The 24,383-nt window shown below is 42.9% G+C and overlaps 2 protein-coding genes across 3 annotated transcripts in view; one reads left to right on the forward strand and one right to left on the reverse strand.

Annotated features, from left to right (window-relative positions):
- Positions 1–982: 982 nt before the first annotated feature.
- LOC309338664 (carbohydrate sulfotransferase 8-like) lies at positions 983–3,393 on the forward strand. 2 transcript variants are annotated; one of them, XM_081855985.1, is made up of 2 exons: positions 983–1,138; positions 1,923–3,393. In XM_081855985.1, exons 1-2 carry the CDS (start codon positions 1,039–1,041, stop codon positions 2,732–2,734), a joined length of 912 nt encoding a protein of 303 aa, XP_081712111.1. In that variant the 5' UTR covers positions 983–1,038; the 3' UTR covers positions 2,735–3,393. The 2 variants fall into 2 exon arrangements, with proteins under 2 accessions (XP_081712111.1, XP_081712112.1); XM_081855986.1 differs by having other exon boundaries at positions 1,927–3,393.
- Positions 3,394–5,585: 2,192 nt separating this feature from the next.
- The window catches only part of XDH (xanthine dehydrogenase), a 61,575-nt gene continuing 42,777 nt past the window's right edge, over positions 5,586–24,383 (reverse strand). The window contains exons 24-37 of the mRNA XM_081854125.1: positions 22,149–22,236; positions 20,955–21,041; positions 20,038–20,229; positions 18,764–18,909; positions 18,323–18,404; positions 17,480–17,575; positions 16,663–16,791; positions 15,541–15,615; positions 14,074–14,126; positions 12,077–12,191; positions 11,114–11,179; positions 9,869–10,057; positions 9,203–9,370; positions 5,586–7,605 (exon numbers count right to left, since the gene is read on the reverse strand). Of these exons, the coding sequence (XP_081710251.1) occupies positions 7,555–7,605; positions 9,203–9,370; positions 9,869–10,057; positions 11,114–11,179; positions 12,077–12,191; positions 14,074–14,126; positions 15,541–15,615; positions 16,663–16,791; positions 17,480–17,575; positions 18,323–18,404; positions 18,764–18,909; positions 20,038–20,229; positions 20,955–21,041; positions 22,149–22,236 (1,537 nt within the window). The 3' untranslated portion in view covers positions 5,586–7,554. The remainder of the gene's footprint in view (positions 7,606–9,202; positions 9,371–9,868; positions 10,058–11,113; positions 11,180–12,076; positions 12,192–14,073; positions 14,127–15,540; positions 15,616–16,662; positions 16,792–17,479; positions 17,576–18,322; positions 18,405–18,763; positions 18,910–20,037; positions 20,230–20,954; positions 21,042–22,148; positions 22,237–24,383) is intronic.

A 24,383-nucleotide genomic window follows, 5' to 3' on the forward strand; every position in this document is an offset into this window, starting at 1 on the left:
TAAACTGCAAAAGTCTGCAGGCTAGCCAGAACGCCCCCTGATTTTGCCTGTAAAATCAGTGAATTCCACCTTTGCATGTAAGCCTCTTTGGTGGATCTTGCATTTTTAGCCAGAAAGTATGAAGCTCAGTGTGAGGTCCTGAGTCTTCTGAAGGTAATTTCAGCAGGCAAGCCTTTCCTTTCCTTTCCTTTCCTTTCCTTTCCTTTCCTTTCCTTTCCTTTCCTTTCCTTTCCTTTCCTTGTTCTTGAATGTAAGAATTGTTTCCATTAAAATCTTCACATACTGAATCTATGTTTAAAAATACACATAGACATGCTTGTAGGAGAGGAAATGGGCAATACCTCTTTTAGACAATCCACAATTTTTGATGCTTTGGCATCCACAGCTTTTTAAAAGTATCATGGTTTGAGCACCCTTTGATGGAAATATAAGGGTGCAATGTGGAAATGAAGGTAATGGAAGTATTTCCTTTTTTTAAAGCTGGGGTTATCAATCTGTTGCATTTAAAATAGTTTTTATTGTATTGTAAGCCGCCTTAAAGGTATTAGCCCTGAAGGGTGGCTAAAAATGCTTTATTAGAAACAATAACAAATATTCTGCAGAAGAAAGCAATCGGAGAGCCATTCACATTATTTAAAGCATGTGGCTTCCCCCAGAGCACCCCAAATGTCTAGGTAGGATGTTCATAGGCTTTATTTACAACTATGTATTAAGAAGATAAACGGTTCCATTTAGATTAAGATGCCAGCCTTGGCCATTCCCCACAGACACCTGAAGCTGTTTGTAGTTTCCCATGTTATAGCATCCTTATGTATGTTGGAAGCACAGCTATGATTTGGGGCTCTTCGATCAGTCTCAGTTTCCCTGAAAGTCAGATAAGCAGGCAATGCCCACGAATGTGCAAACAGTACTTTAACCTGACCCTCGCAGTTGCTTCATCCCAGAGTAAACACTGAAGGGGACTCCTGCTGACATTGCTTCAGGTTACTTCCTCTGCTTCCATTAGAAGCCGTTCACTTTGATAGCGCAGACAAGATCATGCGCTTCTTCGCTCGACTCCTCATCTTAGCTTTTCTGGGTTTCATTTCCCTGTTATGGTGGAGCCACCTTCTCTGGAGAAACACACCACAGAACCAAGGTAGGATTAAACTGCCACCATAAGAAGACAATCGGAGAAACAATTATAGCCTAATGCAATCCAGCAATGTATTCTCATTCTGCCAAGTGCCTCTGAGTTCAGTCTTCAAGCGTACTAGAGGACAGGGGTTGTACTTTTAATAATTATTTAGAATGAAGGATTCTGACAGAGGAAGCTTTTCGCACTTCTGTAGCCTTTTGCTGCAGTAGTTGTGGTAGTTCTGTAGAATATCTCATATGGTGAGATATTCATAAATGCCCATTCCTTGGTCCTGTTTACTCAAGTAAATTATATTTGCTTTTACTCTTCTATTTAACAGTCACATTGACTGGAGAGCCAATGTGGTATGGTGGTTATTGTACTAGACTAGGAACTGGGAGACCAGTGTTCGAATCCTCATTCAATCATGAGGCTCACTGGGTGACCTTGGGCCAGTCACTGCCTCTCCACCTAACCTACCTCACAGGGTTGTTGTGAGGGTAAAATGGGGACGGGAGAACCAGGTACACCACCTCAAGCTCCTTGGAGGGAAAGATGGGATATAAATGCAATAAGATAACGAAATAATAATTTGAAAGCATTTGACAGATTCATGCATGGCATCTAAAAAACAAAGCACATATAAGGGGACTCTATTTCGATTAGTAATAGGCAATAAAACAACTCAATAGTAATTCTGCTGCCGTGCAAGCCAGTGAGAATAATTTAATCCCGGGTCCACAGTCCTTAGCACCCTTCCCTTGCACAGACAAACTCCGCTCCCTCCTCCAATCCTATTTTGCAGGCAGATTGGCCATGGAGGATGCGGAAGAAGATGTCCCACAGACATTTGACAGTCTCCTGCATATTCAGCAGCTCAGGAAAAAGGCGCTGAGGTCCTTCTGCAGCGAAAGAGGTAAAATCACCCGACTCCCAGCTACCCAACAGGAAGCTTCCCAGGCCCTGTCTTCAATTATGGTGGACCACAAACTGCACTTCCTGTATTGCAAAACCCAAGCCACTGGGGTGGAAGGCTGGGAGCGGCTGTTGGAGATGCTTCTGGAGAAAAACATTAGCCTGCAGCTGCCAATTCCTCACCACCAGCAGTTTGGCAGCCAAAAGGCACTGAGTGAGTATAACCGGACCTCCATGGAGGCTATAATGCAGTCCTACACCAAAGTGCTGTTTGTCAGGGAGCCTTTCCAGAGACTTATCTCCGCTTACATGCATGGGATGGCAGACGGCCTAAACTTCAAGGAGTTCGTTCAGTACATCTTATACAGCGGGACCAGGAATCGCAGCATGGAGTGGACACCGTCGGTCAGTCTGTGCAGACCATGCCTCGTGCGGTATGACTACGTAATAATGTTTGGGTTCCTTGACAACGAGGTGCGCCATTTAATGCTCCGGGCTGGGCTTCCAGAGAATATCCGGATCCCCGAGTTCATAGACTCCAAAATCCGGTGGACCTATCGCTGGCTAGAAGAGCAGATGCTCAGCCAACTGTCCCTCAGGGAGAGGAAAGGACTGTGCCACTTTTTCAGGTTTGACTATCAAGCATTTCGCTTTCCCCGCAGTTTGCTCTGGAACCTCACTTGCATTCCAGGAAGCGGTTAGGGTTGTTTTGGCTGGAAGAACAGAGAAAGGCCTTTACTGTGATCAAGGACAAATGCAGTAGAAATTAGCTGGTCTAGTGACAGCCTCTTTTGTATACAGAATGGGGATCTACGTTACTCATTGGTCAGCAGAGATTCCTGGTCAGCATCTATTTTTCCTGGAGAGCTACTTTGAAAGCATGAGTGAGAAAGAGCGTGCAGCCTCAGCCTGCTATTTTGTTGTTGTTTAGTCGTTTAGTTGTGTCCAACTCTTTGTGACCCCATGGACCAGAGCACGCCAGGCACTCCTGTCTTCCGCTGCCTCCCGCAGTTTGGTCAAACTCAGCCTGCTATAGTGAACTCCATATATGTTTTATTGCAATAAATAGCACTTTCCCCATATCTCTTGCCTCTAGGTTGGCAACATGGAACATGCAGCGCCTCTCAGGGCTGGATTTTACTTACAGGTCTCTGGTTGCTGACCTAATACAAGTTTCACAGTGATGAACAGAATGAATGGTGTGAGTATACTTCTTAGGAAGCAGGTGATAAAATAAATTTTCTGCTGGTTCTCTTGTGAATCTAATGTTTTCTTCACAGGCTGTGTTCTGATTTTGTTATTTTCCCCTCTCTCTATATATATTTCTTAGTTTGTGGCCATAATAAAACCTAATCCATCCATCCTTACTGTATCTGGTATCCATTCAATCTTTTGAGAACCCCTCCTTCCATACAGTGGTACCTTGGTTCTCAAATGCCTTGGTTCTCAAATGTCTTGGTTCTCAAACGCCCCAAACCCGGAAGTAAGTGTTCTGGTTTTCGAATGATTTTTGGAAGCCGAACGTTCGATGCGGTTGTCGGCTATTGTTTCCAGGGCGCCTGCACCAATCAGAAGCTGCGTCTTGGTTTTCGAACATTTTGGAAGTCAAGCAGACTTCCGGAATGGATTAAGTTTGGCGCTTTTGTTTTTGCTATTTATTTTGCGTTTTTGTTATTGAGGCTTTTTTGGTTGATTTGCTTTTGTGACTGAGTGGAACCCAGTTCAGCTAGTGATTGATTGTGTGACTGCAGAAATGGATAAAAGCCCCACCCACCCACCCAAACAATGACTATCATCAGTAAGTTTTTGTTTTAATTTTTATCATCTACAATACTATCTTATTTATTTTATAGTACAGTACATTGGTTATTGCTTTCATTTTATGGATCAATGGTCTCGTTAGATAGTAAAATTCATGTTAAATTGCTGTTTTAGGGGTTGTTGTTAAAAGTCTGGAACGGATTAATCCGTTTTGCATTACTTTCTATGGGAAAGCGCACCTTGCTTTTGGAACACTTTGGTTTTGGTAACACTGTATTCCTTTTTAAATCAGCGCTTAAAGGTCAGTAAGTTCATGGTTGTTTATGGAATACTTTGAGGAGAATAATAATAATAATAAGTTGTTGTTGTTGTTGCTAATACCCCACCCATCCAGCTGGGTTTCCCCAGCCACTCTGGGCGGCTCCCAACAGAGAAACACTATGGGAGTTTAAAGCACTATTAACACTAGTTTTTGGAACTGTTTTTGTGCACATGTTCTTTCCCACACGTGGCGCACGATATTCTGCTTCAAGATTCTGGCATAGAACCATCAAGGTGAGATGTCCAGTAAACCATATAGGCCAACTCTCTGCTGGATGCAGGGAAGCCAGAGCTGAAACAACCCCCAACAACTGGCTGTGCAGCCTCTGCTTCAAGACCTCTAGTAGGGAAGAGTCCACGCCGCTCTAGCTTGTCTAACAGCATGTGGGGAGCCACGTAAGACAGGCCTGCTGGATCAGGCCAATGGCTCATCCTGTTCTCACAGTGGCCAGCCAGATGCCTGTGTGAAGCCTGAAAGCAGGACACAAGCACAACAGCACTGTGTTCCCCTGCAGTTCCTAGTAAAGGCCTTCGACTAAATGGAATGGAACCAAACCATCCAATTAGTAGTTAAGAGCAGGGACTTAAATCAGGTTCTCTATCCCTGATTTATAAGTGACCAGGACCCACGATGGAGCGATGCAGGAAGCAACAAGGATCAATTCTGAGGTAATCAGGAGTTGGGAGCAGATTTGGCCTCCGGTCTACCTCATTTCAATATGTGTGCCCTTTTGTTTTCTCCCATATGTGTACATGCTTGACATTCTTCTCATGCTATAAATTGGGTGGTGTTATAAATGACTGCGTTTGAGATAGGGAATACCAACACAAAGGGCAAGAAAATCTTCTGCCCTCCATATCAACATTTTGTGGCACAGCCATCCACAGTGTAGAGCCCCCATAATAATGACAGTATTTTCCTAGTGAGTAATTTAGCAAACTTGCAAAGTGCTTTTCAAATCACATTTATTTCCTCCCAAATAGTTCATTTCAAGCAGTGTTTCTTATACATTCAGATCACGAAGACACTAATTCATGAGAGAGTTCATTTAAAAGATTCTATAAAGTCCTCAGTTTCAGCAAAACTACATGCTTCCTGGTAACTTGTCGTTGTTACCATGGACTAACAATTGTAGCTCAGCGTTACTATTGCTTCATATTTTCCAGAATATCACACTACAGGCTTTCAGTTTGCTTCTATGCTTGGCAAGATATTATGTAGACTAGCGAGAGAAACCTCAGCTTTTGTCCTACAAAAGGTACTGTTAAAAAGAACCTTTTATGGGTCAGAAACCTGTAGAAAAGCTGTGGGTTGGTTTATGAAAGCAACTGTCAAGGATGGGTCTTCTTGCATGAGAGAAAGTCACACTTTAAGCTGCAGTACAGAATTATTGCACTGGGGACGGACTCTGAATATGCCCACTCCACAAGTATTACATAAACCACAAAAGTCAGGAGAGTTAACACCAGCGCGGGAGACATGATTGATCTGTTTATTTCAACAGAACAGAAATTGTTCTCTATCAACAGCTAGGAGTCATTTTAGTAAATGGCAATAGTGTCAGCTCATAATTATTAAACAGTTCCAGAAGAGCATTTAATGCCCCTAAGTCAAGATGGGCATATTAGCATACTAAGTAAACCCTTAGAAAAGCAGCAAATGTTTCAGTTGTCATTGGCTCATGCACATATTTGCTTCTGGCAGGCTATTTTCTTACATTGTGAGAACGCCATTTACTAGCAGCAATCAAGAAAATGAAGCATCCATGAATGTTGAGTATGCTTCTGTCTCAGAAGTTCCAGAAAGCACTCTGCTTTCATATAGCACGTCCAATGTCAACAAGACATCCCAAAGGCATGATGCAAATCCGTTTCCCTGAACGATGCAGTGCACTGATTCTTGAACATTTCGGAGATAAGTTCATGTCTAATTCTCCCTGAGAGCTAGTTCCCATAAGGTTGTTTTGTTTTGATATGAAAAGGAGCTGTTTAGCATAGGAAATACAACATTGTGCGGCCTGGGAAAATGGAGTGCAGACTTTTCATTCAAACAGCTCTATTATGAACTGATACACCTTTGGGAAACACAGGACAATCTCAGAGCAAACCTGGCCAACTGGCCAAGACTCTCTGCATTGTGCCATCGTTCGAGGACCAATCTTTTGTCAACTGATCACAGCAATCTGCATGAAATTTCAGATATAACTGTACAATTTGCTTCAGTTCACTCGGAGGGGTTCACCTGAAACTTTGACGACAAGTTTGCAGAATGATATAATCTAGGAGATTTGCAAACGGCTAGCAAATGGGATTTAGTGCCTGCTGCACAAAGCATCATAGCTCAGGAAGAATATAAAGGAAAGCCTAGCTAAATATCTTTCTGATGGAGTGTTTTTCATAACCCCTCTGTAAGGCCAAGTAATGTGCGAAAGCAGTCCCTTGTGAGCCTCAACACATTCATATTTTTGCAACCTAGCCAATTTACCCTGGCCTACTTTCAGCAAAACCAAATGAGGGGAATGCACCATAAGTGAGGCGGCCGGATGCACAAACAGGGCAAGACTACTGCTCTTCTAATAGTTGTGTAGAAGAGAGGATTTCAGCAGGCATAGCTTGTCATCTGTTCTGCACAGCCAATAAAAGATACAGGAATCCTGGCTACTTTTGGACCTGGCCCTCTTAACTATGGGATGCAAACTGGCTCTCCATAATTCATAAGCACCTAGGTAATAGCTATTTCCCCCTAACTCTCTTAAACATCAGCTCCAAGCACACTTGGAGTAAGTGGTACTGAAATCAACATATCTACCTACTCAGTAACTATACTGAGGATCGTGACATTAGCCAACCCTTGTGCATTTGCTTCCAGTGTTATCTCATATCCTCAGCATACAAAAGCAAAGTAGAAGGTGGGAGTAGAGGCTGGGATCTCATTAGCTAAATGTTAATGAACTTCCCACATCCTTATGATTCAGAGAGAGGATGCAATGGGGTCCTGCCCTCATTGTTGCTTGCAATCAAACATCCAAAAGAGGAAGGATGGAAAAGTGGAAAGGGGGGACTGGCTGCATCATAATCGATTCAAATTAGCATTTCATTGAATGTTGTGATTACATTTTAAAAGTGAACATATTGGCAAACGGGTTTCGCTGATCTTTGCCATGAGCTTAAATGAACTACGTAAGGATTTCAGATTTCACTGAGAGCAAAACCATACATTTCCCCCCTCTTTGTTACATTTCACGCCAGCTGTATTCCACCAACAGGAACCCTTTCCTTAGGCAATGGACGATTCAGCTATTAAATTATAAAGCTTCATGAATCTGCAGGGCAGGTGCAGGAACACAGATCTGTTTCCAGCAGTGAGTCATTGCTTCCTTTTGGTCCCCTGAGGTGAAACCAGCTTGATGTGTGGAGATGGTTCCTAGAGGTTACTTCATTCATACTCTCACAGACCAGGGCTTAAAGGTGCCCGGCTCAGCAGATGGACACTGGATAAAAAAAAGTGAAATAATTGAAAGAGAAGGATGATAAACAGCTGCCTTCATCTGAAATGTCTAGACCATGTCCCAAAGTTGGCATGGCCTTTGCTGGGCTACTACAGAATGTAACCATCTTCAGATTTACTTATCTTCTATACCAGGGGCTGATGGACTACAACTCCCATAATCCCTGTCCCTTTACCACACCGGGACTGATGAGAGTTGGGTATCCAACAACAGCTAGAGGACAACCACATTGTGTAAATCAGGGGTAGCCAAACAGAACAAGATTGCCAAGCTGAGCACTTAATTTGGCTGACTGGCATTTCCTACATGCAGAGCACTTTTTCAGCCAGAACTCACCAGAACTCAGTTCTGGCACCTCACAGGTGGGCACCATTGCCATTCTAAGAGAACAAAGAAGGCGTTCATAGTGAGTTCCAGCATCTCTTTTTCTAGAGGCTCTACCTCTCTTTTAAATCAGAACCAGTGAAGGCGGTGAAGGTCCTGTGTGAGTGTCTGGAGGCGGTTGGAGGATGGATGGCGGCTAACAGATTGAGGTTGAATCCTGACAAGACAGAAGTACTGTTTTGGGGGGACAGGAGGCGGGCAGGTGTGGAGGATTCCCTGGTCCTGAATGGGGTAACTGTGCCCCTGAAGGACCAGGTGCACAGCCTGGGAGTCATTTTGGACTCACAGCTGTCCATGGAGGCACAGGTCAATTCTCTGTCCAGGGCAGCTGTTTACCAGCTCCACCTGGTACGCAGGCTGAGACCCTATCTGCCCGCAAACTGTCTTGCCAGAGTGGTGCATGCTCTGGTTATCTCCTGCTTGGACTACTGCAATGCGCTCTATGTGGGGCTACCTTTGAAGGTGACTCGGAAACTACAACTAATCCAGAATGCAGCAGCTAGACTGGTGACTGGGGGCGCCCGCCGAGACCATATAACACCGGTCTTGAAAGACCTACATTGGCTCCCAGTACGTTTCTGAGCACAATTCAAAGTGTTGGTGCTGACCTTTAAAGCCCTAAACGGCCTCGGTCCAGTATACCTGAAGGAGGTGGGAGGCATTCAACGGATGGCTACATATCTGTTCACCCATCGCTTCAAAAACTGTAAATTAAGTAAGTTTGCCTTTAAATGCCAACTGAATCAAATTTGTCCCCTGTTCCTAATAATAATATTGACTTACCTCACAGGGTGGTTATAAGGAATGCAATAATAATTATTATTATTATTTCTGACTTTTAAAAGACATCTGAAGGCAGTCCTGTTTAGGGAAGTTTTTAATGTTTCATGTTTTATTGTATTTTTAATATTTTGTTGGAAGCCACCCAGAATGGCTGGGGAAACCCAGCCAGATGGGCAGGGGATAAATAAAAATTTATTAATAATGATAATGATAATGATAGTGATGATGATGATGATGATGATGATAGGCAACGTGTTTGTATGGCACACTTGAAGATGCCATACAAATGTGAAGTATTCGTTAATTCGTGATAGGGGAACCCACTGAAATGAAAGCTGCAGACCACCAAGGAATGATTACTGAATTGCATTACAGAAGATGAAATCGTGAGAAAGGAGGCCAGTTAACCTACCAGTTTGGTGAAGTTATCCACACAACCATTGCGTATTCTCTCTGGGGTGGCTGGGCTGTCTAGTCGGAATGGCTCCTTCAGTCCCGATTCTTCCCTGGCAGAGACGATGGCATCTTTGATGGCATAAAACACGGAGGCTGACAGGAACAAGGGAGGTTCACCAACAGCCTAGAGAGATTGAAGAGCATCAAGCATTGCTCCAGCCACTACTAATTCACAGCTCACAGTATGCAGTACCCATGGCCAGTACCTCTGATTACGAACTTCATTCGTTCCGGAGGGCCGTTCTTAATCTGAAACCGTTCTTAACCTGAGGTACTACTTTAGCTAATGGGGCCTCGCGCTGCCGCCACACAATTTCTGTTCTCATCCTGAAGTAAAGTTCTTAACCTTAGGTACTACGTCCGGGTTAGTAGAGTCTGTAACCCAAGGTGTTTGTAACCCAAGGTGTTCGCAACCTGAGGTACCACTGTACTGGGAACATAGTAAGCTGCCTTAGACCACCTCACACCATTGGTCCATGGCCTACACTGACTGCCGGTGGCTCTGCCGGTGGCTCTAAGAAATATAAGGCAAAATAGCATTCCTCATTCCATCACTGCTGTTTATTTTGTGTTAAAATGTGCAATGTCTGTGGAAAAGCTGCAGCTCCAGATGATACTGTACCTTGGATGAATAGATGGCTTTGCTGTTTGGACAGTCCCGGAGAAGAGACACATGAAACTCTGTTGGGATGTCACCGAATGCAGGGATTTTGTACATTCCAGGCCCGCGGGTGTACAGGTTGCCTTCTGGGGAATAACGCAGCTCCTCCAGGGTAAAAAGCCCAACTCCTTGGACAAAGGCTCCTTCTATCTGTAAATGTAAAGACACAAAAATCAAATCAGACACAAAATAAAAAGTCAGCCTCTAAAGTCAGCCCCAAACAGAGCACATTACAGTAGTCTTGTTTGGACATGACCAAATCACCACAGCAAGACCATCCCACTCCAACCAAAGCGGGTAGAGAGCACTCCTGGGGTGGTATTCAACTAAATTTTACTCAGAGAAGACCCATTGAAATAAATGGACCTAACTCAGTCATGCTCATTAATTTCAACTACTCTACTCTGAGTAAAACGTATTTGAATGCCACCCAAGGCCACTGATGTCTCCTGGGCTCCCCCAATCAGAACTGAATTGAGAAGTAGGAGTCCTCCAAAATGACCAAGGAAGTTCCCATCCCATAGCCATGTGGAACTTTTCAGTTAATTTTTCTCATTGGCTAGGACATGTTTGATGCCAAATGAACATCATGCAGGAGTGGCAGGAGTGCTGCCACTGCTGGTATTAGTAATAAATATTGGTAGTCCAAATATTTATGGGATAATAGCAGAATGACCTTGTGGCATATGGTCATCATGAGTCATGATTCATAAACAAATTTATCTGTATCTGCCCAATTTCAGTATTTAGTTGCTGGTACAGGAAGCCTAAAGTTTAGGCTAGTATATCTAGTTTTAAGAGTTCGGGTGGTCTGCAGGTTAAAATGAAAAATGAACCCGGAAATATGAGGTTTAGCCTCTCCAAAACAAGACTCCTTTGACTACTTGCTGCAATGGGGCCACTGAAGTAAATAGAATTACTCTAGAGTAACTGACTTGAAGAATGCAAAACAAAAGCTTGGGAACAGTGCAATGACCACTAGATCTAATTTTTCCCCTGTTCCATTGTGCAGAAATGAATCATTTGCCAAAAACTTGATGAGCAAAAACAAGCTAATAATAAATTAGCAATTAACCATCTCTCCTGCCACAAAAGTTCATGCTGCTGTTTATCAGGCCTGTTGCTGCTCATTGACCAATTTAATAATCCAGCTAGCATGCAGACATGCTACAGCACCACAGAACAGGATCGTGTTGTATTGCTTACCTGCCCTATATCTATAGCCGGGTTCAAGCTGGTGCCAACATCCATCACGATGTCTGTGCGGACATTCTAAATATCGGCAAAAGCAAAGGCTGAGTAAGGACAGGACTCACTTTATGCAATGAATTAAAAGGGGGACATATGAACATCAATATGCTACCTTAGAGTCAGGCCACTGGCCCATCTAGTTCAGTACTGTTTAATCTGTTCTCCAGCTTTTCAGGCAGGAGCTTTTTGTCAGCTCTACCTGGAGAAGCTAAGGATTCAGTACAGTATCTGCTCCAGGCAGAGCAGATGCTCTACCACTGAGATGTGCCTTTTCCCCAAGTCTCACTTGAACCTGAATTGACACATAGTAGCTCTGAGCCTGAGCTCCAACTTGGAAGAGATGAACTCTCAGCTAAGCCATGAATGTGCCATATTGTCTGGGAGAAGCCGCTATTTAATAGCCTAGCCTGAGCTAAGAGAGGTGGCCTAAGTTACATGATTATTGCAAAGATCATGGGGAAATAGACATGAAGAGTACTTCAGCAAAAAGGTGTTGGCTCTTGGTTGGAAGTCAAATATCTGAAGCCTTTGAAACTTGAATATAAGTCTTCATAGCTAGTGGCTTGTGTGGAAACCATTCTCAGAACATAATCACTGTGTATATAATATACACAGTATATTTTATATAATATATAAAGTATATAATTGCCCAATTATATGTGTTTCCTCCAGAAGTTCAGACTATACCTCCCTCATCCCTGGCAATGCTGGCTGGGGCTGATGGGAGTTGGAGTTCAACTGCCTCTGGTTGGCCACAGGTGGCCCATCCCTGATATACACAGAGCAGTCAGGTATTTCACTCAACGAATACCAGAGCTGGAAATAAACTTCCTTATCAAATATACTCAGGTTATTAAGTACTTTCCCAGTCCACCAGAACAAAGAAATACTTTTGACAAATCTGCCTAACTTACTTACCTTATGGTCACCTGTCAGACAGTCAATCTCAACCTCAGAACAAGCCACACCATAAGAGAAGTAGCAGAAGGGCTTTCCTTCATTTTTCTCATAGTCATACCCAAGGTCTGGAATTCTTAAGGGTGGCAAGAAAGAAGGAAAAAATGAAATCTGCAGGAATTTTGCTCATCACTTGACTGAAAGAAAGGTCTTTTTCTTACCCCATTGAATCACTTCCTGGTGGGCAAAAATGCAAGTTACTGGACTCAACAAGAATTCGGGGAGTTTTGAGGATCAGGGCGGTAATCATGATTAGTCGAAGTTTGGAGATCTGCATGCCTTTGATTGCTCTCTGAAATATGCCAGGCCAGATCCCCACCTCTCCCTTTTTATCTTTCAACCATACTAGATTTTTAGTTGCTCTCCAGCCTCTTGTCCATATACCTCTAGAACTATGCTTCTACCTCTTCACTCATGTAATTCCAAGGGGTTACAACATTGGGCCTACTACATTATTATGGAACAAGCCAGGACACTGATGATAAGCCATGGATGAGGAACCTCAGAGGGCCAAATGCAGCCCTCCAGCTTTCTCTGCCTGGCCCCTGGGTCTCTCCCCTGGCCACATCCCTTTGGCACCCACTCCAGTTCTGGATACAATGGTAGATCCAATTTTAATACTGTTTATTAATGCTGAAGAAAGCAATGGATGGGATCTCTACTCCTTGCAGTCATCCCATCTTAGTCCACCGCTTCCTTTATTCACAAGCATGAACAAAAAATCGAGTTTCCTTTCAATATTAAGCAATACAAAACATTTCAAAAATCAATTTATTGCAAATTTTAAATGTTTCCCCTCTTTTTCCAGCTCCACCTAAAACTATTAGAGAAGTTCAGGCTTCAGTAAAATGTCCTCCTCTGTTTTTACCACCCACAGAGAGTGTGGATAATTTGAGGAGATCATTTTCATTCAGCTCTATAAGCTTAAATTGGTTGCTTGTTTGATTCCCAAAACTACTGCAGAAAGTAAGGTAAAGGTAAAGGGACCCCTAACCATTAGCTCCAGTTGTGGCCGACTCTGGGGTTCATCTCACTTTATTGGCCGCGGAAGCCGGCATACAGCTTCTGGGTCATGTGGCCAGCATGACTAAGCCACTTCTGGCAAACCAGAGCAGCACACGGAAACACTGTTTACCTTCCCGCCAGATATTTACCTATTTATCTACTTGCACTTGATGTGCTTTTGAACTGCTAGGTTGGCAGGAGCTGGGACCGAGAAATGGGAGCTCACCCCGTCACAGGGATTGGATTCGAACTGCCAACCTTCTGATCGGCAAGTCCTAGGCTCTGTGGTTTAACCCACAGCGCCACCTGCAGAAATTAGGGCATTGCAAATGATGTTGCACATAAAGAATTGGCAAGTGAGCTTGAAAGCTCTTGTGGAGCCTGAGTTTCTACACCAAAACGGCACTTTAAATAAAGTAAACTGAAATCTAAGTTAGTAGATAGTTAGAGATCCAATGTTGTTCCTGTCCAGATGTTGTTGACTCCAATTCCCATCACCCCAACCCTTGCCCATTTTGACTGGGGCTGATGGGAATTGGAGTTTGAATGTCTGGAGGGTGTCACTTTTTTCCACACCTTATCTAAGGTCTTCTGAAGCTTGTAGGAGATGCATAGTTCTGAATTCTGTATTTACAGAATGGGAATATTAAAGGGTTGGTTCTACTTTGGAGTCTTAACACTTTAAGGTATGATTTGAATGAATGGGAACTGCTTTTACATTTGTATGCCATGGGTCAGGTAGAGACTGCAGATGACTTTAGTGCCAAGGAAAAGTTAGCAGGCACATAAAGTTTATAAAATACAGCCTTCAAAGAGATTACTAGATCATATCTTCTTATTATATGCACACTTCATATATGCACACTTCATATGCACACCAGTAGAGATAAAGAGCACCCAATAACATTTAGAAGTATTATTTGGAATCCCACTTGGTTCCTGTTCCAACTCACCTGTAAAATCCTGTAGCCGACAAACTCACACAATCACAGTAGGCTGTTGACACCTATGAAAACACACAGAGTTCTTTGTGTCTGAGTTTTTTAAAAAAAAAAATTAGTTCTGCTGAACTAAAATATTTTTCGCCCTATAGGACACACTTTTCCCCCTCCAAAAATGAAGGAGAAATGTGTGTGCGTCCTATGGGGCGAATGCAGGCTTTCACTGAAGCCTGGAGAGCGAGAGGGGTTGGTGCGCACTGACCCCTCTCGCTCTCTAGGCTTCAGGAAGCTATCCGCAAGCCTTGCAAGCCCGGGGGGAGTTCTCACGGGCTCACAAGGCTTGAGGGCAGCAGCCTGCTTTGCGCAGGTGTCTGCAAGCCTTGCAAGCCCGGCGGGAGTTGCCGCCGGGCTCGCAAGGCTTGCGGATAGCAGCCTGTTCTGGGGGCTGGGGTCGGGGGAAGCTCAGGTTTCCCCTGCCCCAGCCCCGCGGCTGGGGGGGGGGAAATTATTTTTTATTATTAATTTCCCCCCAAAAAAACCGAGGTGTGTCCTATGTGCCGGTGCGCCCTATAGGGCAAAAAATACGGTAGCTACAATGTATTCTGGAAAAGCTAGCAATGGGTGTGTTTTTTCAACAAAATACAAATGAGCTAAAGGAAGGAGCACTACCTTGGGTATATAGAATCCATGTGCAAAAAGGGGAGCACCATTATCAACAAGCCTTACATTTGACACCTCTAGACCCACCAGGCCCAACTTTGTGAAATAGTGCACAAATGGAGCTGTTAAACAGATCCCACTCTTGAGAGATATCTTCATTCCAAATCACAAAGAAAAAAAATCTAAGGGCAACCTTCGGAAGCCTAGTCCATCATCAACATCATCTGTTATCATTGTTATATAAATCAACATCAGGAATGCCACTCAAGTTCATGGAGGGATTTACATGTATCACAAAACATTAAATACAATTCATAACAGAAAAACTAAAGCCCCAAATAAAATAGATCACAAGAACTGATGGTGTCAAAATTATCCTCACCAACTCATATGAACGGACTGTTTTCTGGTGTGTGTGGGTAAAGAAAACACCCCATCCTATAGCAGAGGTCACTGCAGAACAGAGTGCCAGTAACAGCCCTTTGATGATGGCATAAGATGGTGAGATAAAGTGGGACAGGGACCAAGCTAAAGGAAGGAGCAAGGAGGGGAAGCTGCTTAAGATTCACAAACCATCACAGTTCAGAGGTGTATCAATTGCATCACCACCTTGGGTATATAGAATCCAAAGTTTCTCTTGTTGAAGTCATACTTGTTTGGGGCTTACCGAACTGCTGGAAGAATTGAAAGAATATCAGCCAGTTCCCTACTAGCTCCTTTAGCCCCTGTCACGCCACAATGAATTAATAGATAATTGAGATTTTCCTAATGCTAGCAAATCCACACCATGCTTCCAAACTGCGGCAGACACAAACATACCCAGTCTTCCCAGGAACCTTTTGGCTTAGCAAGTTTGATTGGCTCCAATCTCTTCAGGATGGTCTGGCAAGCATTCTAAAAGAAAGAAAGAAAAATAATTCAAAGCAAACAGAATGCATCTTTTGATATTACAGCAAATTGCCACCAGGTATTCTCACTTTCCCATAAAGAAGGCTGATCGCCGAAGAATTGATGCTTTTGAATAATGGTGCTGGAGGAGACTCTTGAGAGTCCCATGGACTGCAAGAAGATCAGACGTATCCATTTTTAAGGAAATCAGCCCTGAGTGCTCACTGGAAGGACAGATCGTGAAGCTGAGGCTCCAATACTTTGGCCACCTCATGAGAAGAGAAGACTCCCTGGAAAAGACCCTAATGTTGGGAAAGATGGAGGGCACAAGGAGAAGGGGGCGACAGAGGACGAGATGGTTGGACAGTGTTCTCGAAGCTACCAGCATGAGTTTGACCAAACTGTGGGAGGCAGTGGAAGACAGGAGTGCCTGGCGTGCTCTGGTCCATGGGGTCACAAAGACATGACTAAATGACTAAATATTCTCACTTTCATCAATCTAGATGTGGCAACAGGTGTCCACATATCACAGGCTTCAGAATGTCTTGTACTCTTTTGACTAACTATGCTTTTAACGGAAGGCTCTGGCTAGAAATGGGCAAGGTCCAAGGTTCAATCCACAGCATCCCCAGAGATAGCTGGGACCAATTATCGCCTGAAGTCCCAGAGAGCTGTTGCTCATCAATGTCAACAACACTGAGCTAGACGGACCAGTGGTTTGATACAGTAGATGATAGCTTCCGATGTAGCATTAACATATTTCCTAAGTTAATACCATTGTTCAATTTGGAAGCAACCTAACATTCGCCACATCACCAGAGAATACACATAATTGGCTCCTTTACTGTTAAAGTCACCACACTGGGCACTTTTAAGCAGCACACATGCTGATAGTGTGCTTTCCTCCGAAAGCAAAGTCTGCTAGAAGCCTCCCACAAGGCATATCTTCATAGAGGCAACCAGACAGATTCTTTCTGGGGTGCAAATGCAGTGCACTGCAGACAGAATCGGTAGCATCCCCTGTAGAGCGGTGTGTTGAGTTCTATCCCTTACCAAGACAGCCATCCCATTGATATCAGCACTAACAGAAGCAGCTGTTGGAGATGCATTTGGCACTGTGTTGGTGCTTGTCTCACTGATGTAGATCTTGGAGGTGGGAATTCCAAGAGTCCTGCTGGCAACCTGCAGAGAGACAATGCCCAAACATGAACTTCATTGCAGTTGTCATCGCCACCAATGAAATCTGTAGGACTTGAAACAGTTCTTCTTATTCCAAGTCCACAAAGCTCCAAAGACTTTTGAATAGTCCTGTATTCTGTCCTGTTATGCAACTGTGGGATATTTTTTCTGATCCATCTTCATTTATATTTGTAAGTAAAATGAAAACACACAGGAAAGATGCTATGCTTCTCAAGAATGCTGCTTTGTAATCCTGCTACACATCCTCCATACCTTGTGAGAAAGTATGGGTTGTAGTTAATCAACTCTTACTCAGGGTAGACATTAATGGCCATGACTGCTCTGAGTAAAAGTTTATTTATTATTAAATTCCTCCCACAAGAACCCATTCTTTGGATTTCACCCTACATATCCACATTTAAATTAGAATGGATGTGGGGGGAAATTGCAGCATCTGTAAGATAACATTCTGAAAACGAATGCTGCAGTACATTTTTAATACATTTAATGGATAATAATAATAATTTATTTATACCCCGCCCATCCAGCTGGGTTTCCCTAGCCACTCTGGGCAGCTCCCAATAGATTAAAAATAGAATAAAACATCAAACATTAAAAACTTCCCTAAACAGGGCTGCTTAATGGATGTTAATCAAAACAGCACCAGACAATTAATGCATTCATAGTTTACCTGGATCATCTTGGTATGGAGGCCCTGTCCCATCTCAGTCCCACCATGCGTGAGCAGCACTGACCCATCCGTGTACACGTGTACCAGGGCACCAGCCTACAACAGAAATCCGAGAGAGAGGCTGTCAAAGACTGTTTTGACACACAAGCTCCCTGAAGCACATCGTCTACATACAAATCAACATTCCTCACTTCAGGCAGTATCCAAGGCCTTTGTTCCATTAGCGCAAGGATTTACATTTATGCTACTGTACTGCTCCCGATTCTCCTCTCTCTGTGCATGCATTGTGCCCTCGTCAATTCTGCTCTGGAAGGTTGCAAGAAACCCCAGAACAGATTTTTTTTTGGGGGGGGGAGTTCCACTGTGCAAGGGTAAATCCTTGCTCTATTAGAACAAGAGATTGAATGCTACTTTGGATAGAAGTGTGTGTGTGTGTGTGTGTGTGTGTGTGTGTGTGTGAGAGAGAGAGAGAGAGAGAGAGAGAGAGAGAGAGAGAGAAGATAGAAATGATCCAAAAAGCCTAAAAATTAACTTTCGATTGATTCAATACTTAAGAAAGCACTGCTTCATTTCCTGATTCCTCTTCAGCCCATGCATTCACTGACTAGGGTGGGGGCTGGTATCCCCCCCCCAACAACATTAGCAAAACAAGAGTCACAAAGAATGCACAAGAATGAAGGCGGACTGGTGGATGACATACAACATAACCAAGGCTGGAACTAAAATGTGCCTTGGATGTATTGCTTCTAACATTCCCATTACTGGAGAATCTTGAAGATGGACAGAAGCATTTTGCCACAGAACCTTGCTGCCCAGCTGTAATAGTTAAGGGTGCTTGCCAACCTGATTCAGGAAGGGAACTGTGAAGCTGATCCCAAACTTGGTTGGAATAATGGCCATGCCCCTCTTCTTCCAGCGATTCTTCCTGGGGAAACAGAACGATGTCAGACTCTTGTTCCCTTGCAGCATGCACCCATGCCTAAACTGCTTTCTCAGGCATGCTCTCTTTTCCTACACAATTTTACATCAGAACAAGACTTCATCGGAATGGGTCCAGGGAGCGAATTGAAATCAACAAATCAACATGCACTTTTCATTGATTTTGAGCTTCTCTTTTAAAACACAATGGGTTAATGTTTTCCCCAAAAGATTGTACCTTCTGCAGAGATGATTTGTATGGATGGGGGAGAAATTTGATTCAGACTTTAATTCCAGGCTTACTAATAAGGCCTTTATAGAATATTTTAGTATACCTGATATCACTCTGAAAAGCAAGATACTTACCTGTTAAACTCATCAATAAGTTTCCTTCTGGAGTGATAGTCCGAATTTGCAAGGCACTCATCCCAGCATCTTCGCAAGGTGAATCCTTCTAGCTTTTGATTGAAGTGAGTCAGGTCTCCTTCATTATAGAGATTGAGTTTTCGAACCTTTCCAAAGCAAAACCCCCATGGCCATGGTCACCAACGAGTCTTTTGGAAGAATGACTTTAACAGAATGTGGAATGCTGGGCATCTTGATCCTAAACACGCCTTCTTAAACATGGAGGTCGGCTCCCCCAAAATTCTGTAGTGGGCAGCCATTTCAGGGTCAAGGGTTGCATTCCCTTCAGAGAAGGGGACTACACAGCAATGGTGGTCAGTACAGCCAAACCAAAAAGTAGACAGAGGACATTCCACACACACACTTCATCCATCTCACAAACACACACATCCATCCGCACAAACATAGACATGCATCCATTCATAAAAAGCAGAAGCACACAGACACTCATCCTCTCTCTGCTTCACCCATTCGTTCTCTTTCTCTCTTTCACTCTTCCGGCTGGGTGAAGTGTTGCGCTGAAGGAGGCCAACGACCACTTCCCACTGGAGTATAAAGGAATGACACACAACATCCTTGATATGTAATATCATTTTGATATCCAACCCATAAAGGACTCTAACAATCAGTGTCAACACTGAGATTACATTACCCAATGTAAAGCTGCAAAAAGAGCTCACGGGTACCGAACTGGTGAGATCTCATTTCTTTAACATCCTTTGACTGAAGCATGCAGGGTTTATGGAAATGTCCAGCCTTTTCCTCTAAGAGCACATATCCAGTGCCTCATTTACGTACAGTATAAGCTAAACAAGCTATAGCTTAGGGCCCCACTCTCTTGGAGGCCCCCCCCAAAAAAAAAATTTAAAGGGGGAAAAATCCTGGATGTACGTTTCCAAAATATATGATAAAAAACAAATAAAACAAAACCTACATATAGCAAAAGTGTTTTGTGTTGTATAGGCTCCTATGCTAAGTAATGGGCTAGCCAGCTCCCTAAAATATCACTGGTTTGCTCATTTCTATATATAGGGTGCCTACATGGACTGGTTACATGGCAACACGTGCAAATGGCTTTAGATACCTGTTAGGTCCATAAATTACCATATAGCATATATTCAACACAAAAAACAGTGACAATTTGTTGTTGGCAAAGGACAGCTGGACATATAAAGGGCCCCATTACCTTCAGTAGCTTAGGGCCTCATCAAACCTAAATCCAGCCCTTCACGTACCTCTTCTGCTGGCAGCCCACACTTCATGGCAATGTCGCTCATCCAGCACTCAGTAACCATCATTCCCTGGGGACCCCCAAACCCACGGAATGCTGTGTTGGAGGACAAGTTGGTTCTGCAGACTTTGCCTATGCCTCTGATGTTTGGAATGTTGTACGAGTTGTCCATGTGAAACAATGCTCTGTCCATAACCTGGTGACCAACAATAAAAAGCAGATCAAAAATAGACTTATGAACTAAAAAAAAAAGACTTAATTTACGAACCATGCTTTTGTTCTTCTGACTCTACAATCATAAGTTGCACTAACTGACAAGTAATCATTTACATGTTTTTTTCACAAACACACCAACTGGAGCAAATGTATGCTCATCCTCATATATTGTGTGGTGCAGTGATTAGACTAGAACCTGGGAGATGAGGTTTCAAATCTCCACTTGGCCATGAAGCTCAGTGGGTGACCTTGAGTCAGTCACTGCCTCTCAGCCTAGCCTATCACACAGAGTGGTTGTGGCAACTAATTAAAGAATAGGTAGACCTATTAGCCCCTTGGAGGCAAAGATGGAGTATAGACACAATAAATAAATATTGGCAGCACTAAATTTTTACAACAATACTGCCATCTTTCTATTTAAATCACTAACTGAAATTGCAGGTTAAGTAGTAGTCAAGATGTTGCATCAAACATTAAAACTGTCCCCATTAGAGAGGGCTTGGGGACAACTGATCTTTGTTTAATGAAACACAATTTCAGGATGGGACCATTTTGACTGAAGGAGGTCGGTGCAGCGTGTGTGTGTGTGTGTGTGTGTACACACATACAGAGGCTTGGGTATGCTTCTCAACCAGTCACCCCAAACTACTTTTTCTCCCTCTTAGAGTCAGAAATGAAAAGCAGCAGAATGTATCCTTGACTCACGCCATGAGAAAGATCAACAGAATTCCCTCCATTGCAGTAATATGTCACATCTAGACTAGTAATCCTTCCATTCTTCTTAAAGCCAACCTGGAAGAAACAAAGGACGGAGGAATACAGAATTCACCTGTTACAGTTACAGATAGGTAGCCGTGTTGGTCTGCCATAGTCAAAACAAAATAAAAAAATTCCTTCCAGTAGCACCTTAAAGACCAACTAAGTGTATCTGAAGAAGTGTGCATGCACACGAAAGCTCATACCTAGAACTAACTTAGTTGGTCTTTAAGGTGCTACTGGAAGGAATTTTTTTATTTTGTTTTCACCTGTTACAATTACAGATGTTTGTTTAGTCGTTTATTCGTGTCCGACTCTTCGTGACCCCATGGACCAGAGCACGCCAGGCACTCCTGTCTTCACAGATGTTTTAGGAAGAAAGAAATCTAGGAAGCTGTCAGACCCTTTGGTTCATCTAGCTCACTACTGTCTATACTGAGTGGCAGTGGCTTTATTGACGCAGGATTTTTTTGGATTTATTGACGCAGGATTTTTTTGATGCATGCAAAACATGTGCTCTGCCACTGAGCTACAGTCTTATACCTCATGCTCCATAAACCCAAAGTGTAAAAGACAGCTATTGGTAGATTCCAGCAGTCCTGTTTAGTGGTGTTCTTCTCCCTATCTGTAGCATTCCACATACAGTCGTACCTTGGAAGTCAAACAGAATCCATTTGATTACCAAAAAGTTCAGAAACCAAAGCGTGGCTTCTGATTGGCTGCAGGAAGCTCCTGCAGCCAATCAGAAGCTGCAGAAGCCCCATCGGAAGTCCGGCTTCCAAAAGAACATTCAAAAACCGGAACACTCACTTCTGGGTTTCGATCGTTTGGGAGCTGATTTGTTCGGGAGCCAAGACGTTTGAGATCCAAGGTATGACTGTACTGCTAATACTGGTGGTCCATATATCTCCCAATGCTCTATACTCCAAATCAACCACTTTGGCCACACCCATCTTTGACATGCAGCCCCCACAGGGTTGGCAATGGGTGACTGTGGCCGTCAGCTGAAAAAAGGTTGGCCATCCCTGTTGTGTAGGAATGAACAATGCATTGTACCTAAAGATCCCCTTACATTTTTTAATGTGACTTTCCCAAGATGGCATACTTCTCTTAAAACAACAAACAACCAACATTTCAATTTACCTTATACTGCCCCAAAAAGGGATGTCTTCCACCAGAAATCAGCATATCTTCATCTCGATCCAGCATGCATCTTACTGGGCGACCAGTCCTGTAAGGGCAGCAAAATCAGGCTGAGAATGAGCCTGTGTCATATAATTGACACAATTTATTTTCATACATACGTACGTACAACTTACAGGCAATCCCAAAAACCGAATTTGAATAGCTTACAGGGAATTAAAAAACAAAAACAAACTTACAATAAGCTAATAAAATGCAGGTGAGACAAGGTTACTGATTATACAGCATCACTATAAAAAAATGACTTTGAAACAGAGTAAAGGGGGAAAGATTTTGCAGCACTAACAACACAATCCCATACATATTTATTCAGAAGTAAATCACACTGTGTTCAGTGTAGCTTATTCCTGGATAAATGCACACAGAAAGGCAACCTTAATGCATTAAAACTAAAAGGCAGAGAAATTTAAATGTCACAGGGCTAAAGCAATATGAAGCTACAACGTAAGTTAGAAGGCCTGGGAAAATTTAAAAAATGTTCTTGCCTGGTGCCCAGTTCATCAATTTGTTCAGTTGTCTCATTGACAAAGCTGTAATTAATATTTCCAGTGTGTCTGCTCCAATACTGAAAAATTCACTGAGGAATCCTGTGTACTTTATCATCCTTCCTCTTTATCCAGTAAGTCTACTGTGGACAGCTGAAATCATCCTAACATTTATTTCTCCATATTTTAATTAATGGTAGATCTTTCACTTCCCAGTGTTTTTAATCAATCACTTTGCTTCCATCAGCAAATGGCAATTTCCTGCCCTGTTCCAAGTTCTTTCAAAGGCACGGGGAGTAGTGCTATAGCCTCCCAAATCCCTGTTATTTCATGAATCTTACTCACTGATCCATTTCCAGAATTTCTGAATTTGGGGAATGCCGCTGAATTGGAATTGCCACTTTAAAACAAATTATTGTAGGACTTGCTTTTAAAGGCTCTGCTCTTCTCTCTGCTTAAAGTACCCAATACTAAATATCTTATTCTATAGTTCTAACTTGAAGGTTGGATCCCCACACACCTTCCAGAGCCTGTTTTGAAATCCAGAAGTTCTGCATCAGTGGTGGCAAAACTATGGTGTCCCAGATGTTGAGCTCCAAATCCTATTGTCATTTGTCATTATTAAATTTATTAGCTGCTCTTCATCGGCATGCCCCATTGCCGATTACAACAGTTTAATATTTAGATTAAAAACAGTTAAAACAGTTAAAACAGGCTACAGTCAAAATAACAGTGTTGATCCTGAAAACACAAATTTGAGATGTCCATTGGTGGGAGTTTAGTCCAATAACATCTGGATGACCACAGCTGCTCTGTCCACCATTGAACTTACAGGAATCCAGTGGGTTCCAGGTGGTTCTGGTAGCTTCTGTGATGCAGAATTAGTGTGTTGGCAAAGCTTCCAGAACTAACTGTGTTGAAAATTAACAGTCTCACTTTAATAATTAAGCTTGTTTTTGTTTTTTGCTTGCCTTAGAAGGAGGAATTCTTCTCTTGCAATGAACCATGAAGATACTTTTCATCTACTTTTCCTAGAGTCTCCTGAAGATGAACATGCTAGATCAAGTTAAATTTGACTTGAGTTTTTCCGATTTGTCCGTCAATGACCTATTACTGTCCAGCTCTGCTCCCCCGGCCCCACAACAGCTTTGAAGTCACTACACCCCCCCCAACCCCATGCCACCTCCAATAGGATTCTGCACTTACTCCTTCACCTCCCAATTGTACCAGCCAATGCTGGTCCTTCAACCTTGCAGTTATTTATTTTATTTTATTCTTTTTTTAAAAAGGAGATATATAAAAAGGACCAACCCCACTCCAAAAAAGAGGGGGGGAACCTGACTAACAAAAAAAAGGGGAAATATTTGTTTCTGGATTTAGTTTCAACCACATCGAAGGCCTGCTTTTGAACTGGGGCTAACATCTAAAACTCAGAAAAAACATGTTCTGTTGTGAAGTAGGGAGAGGGGCAGGCTATCCCAGGGAAGATATAAATAGTTCTGAATATCAACGCTGTGTTGGGGAGGGGGAATCCCTTTGGCCTATTGATCCAGGAGTCTAATGACTGCAAAACTTAGTCCTTGTTAAACTAGTGGCCTTCTCTTTTTTTTAAAAAAAAAATAATATTTATTAAGTTTTTACAAAAAGAAGTTTACAAAACAAAAAACACACAAACAGACAAAGAGAAAAA

This window comes from Podarcis erhardii (genome assembly GCF_964252035.2).
Source record: "Podarcis erhardii genome assembly, chromosome: 3".
Taxonomy (NCBI): domain Eukaryota; kingdom Metazoa; phylum Chordata; class Lepidosauria; order Squamata; family Lacertidae; genus Podarcis; species Podarcis erhardii.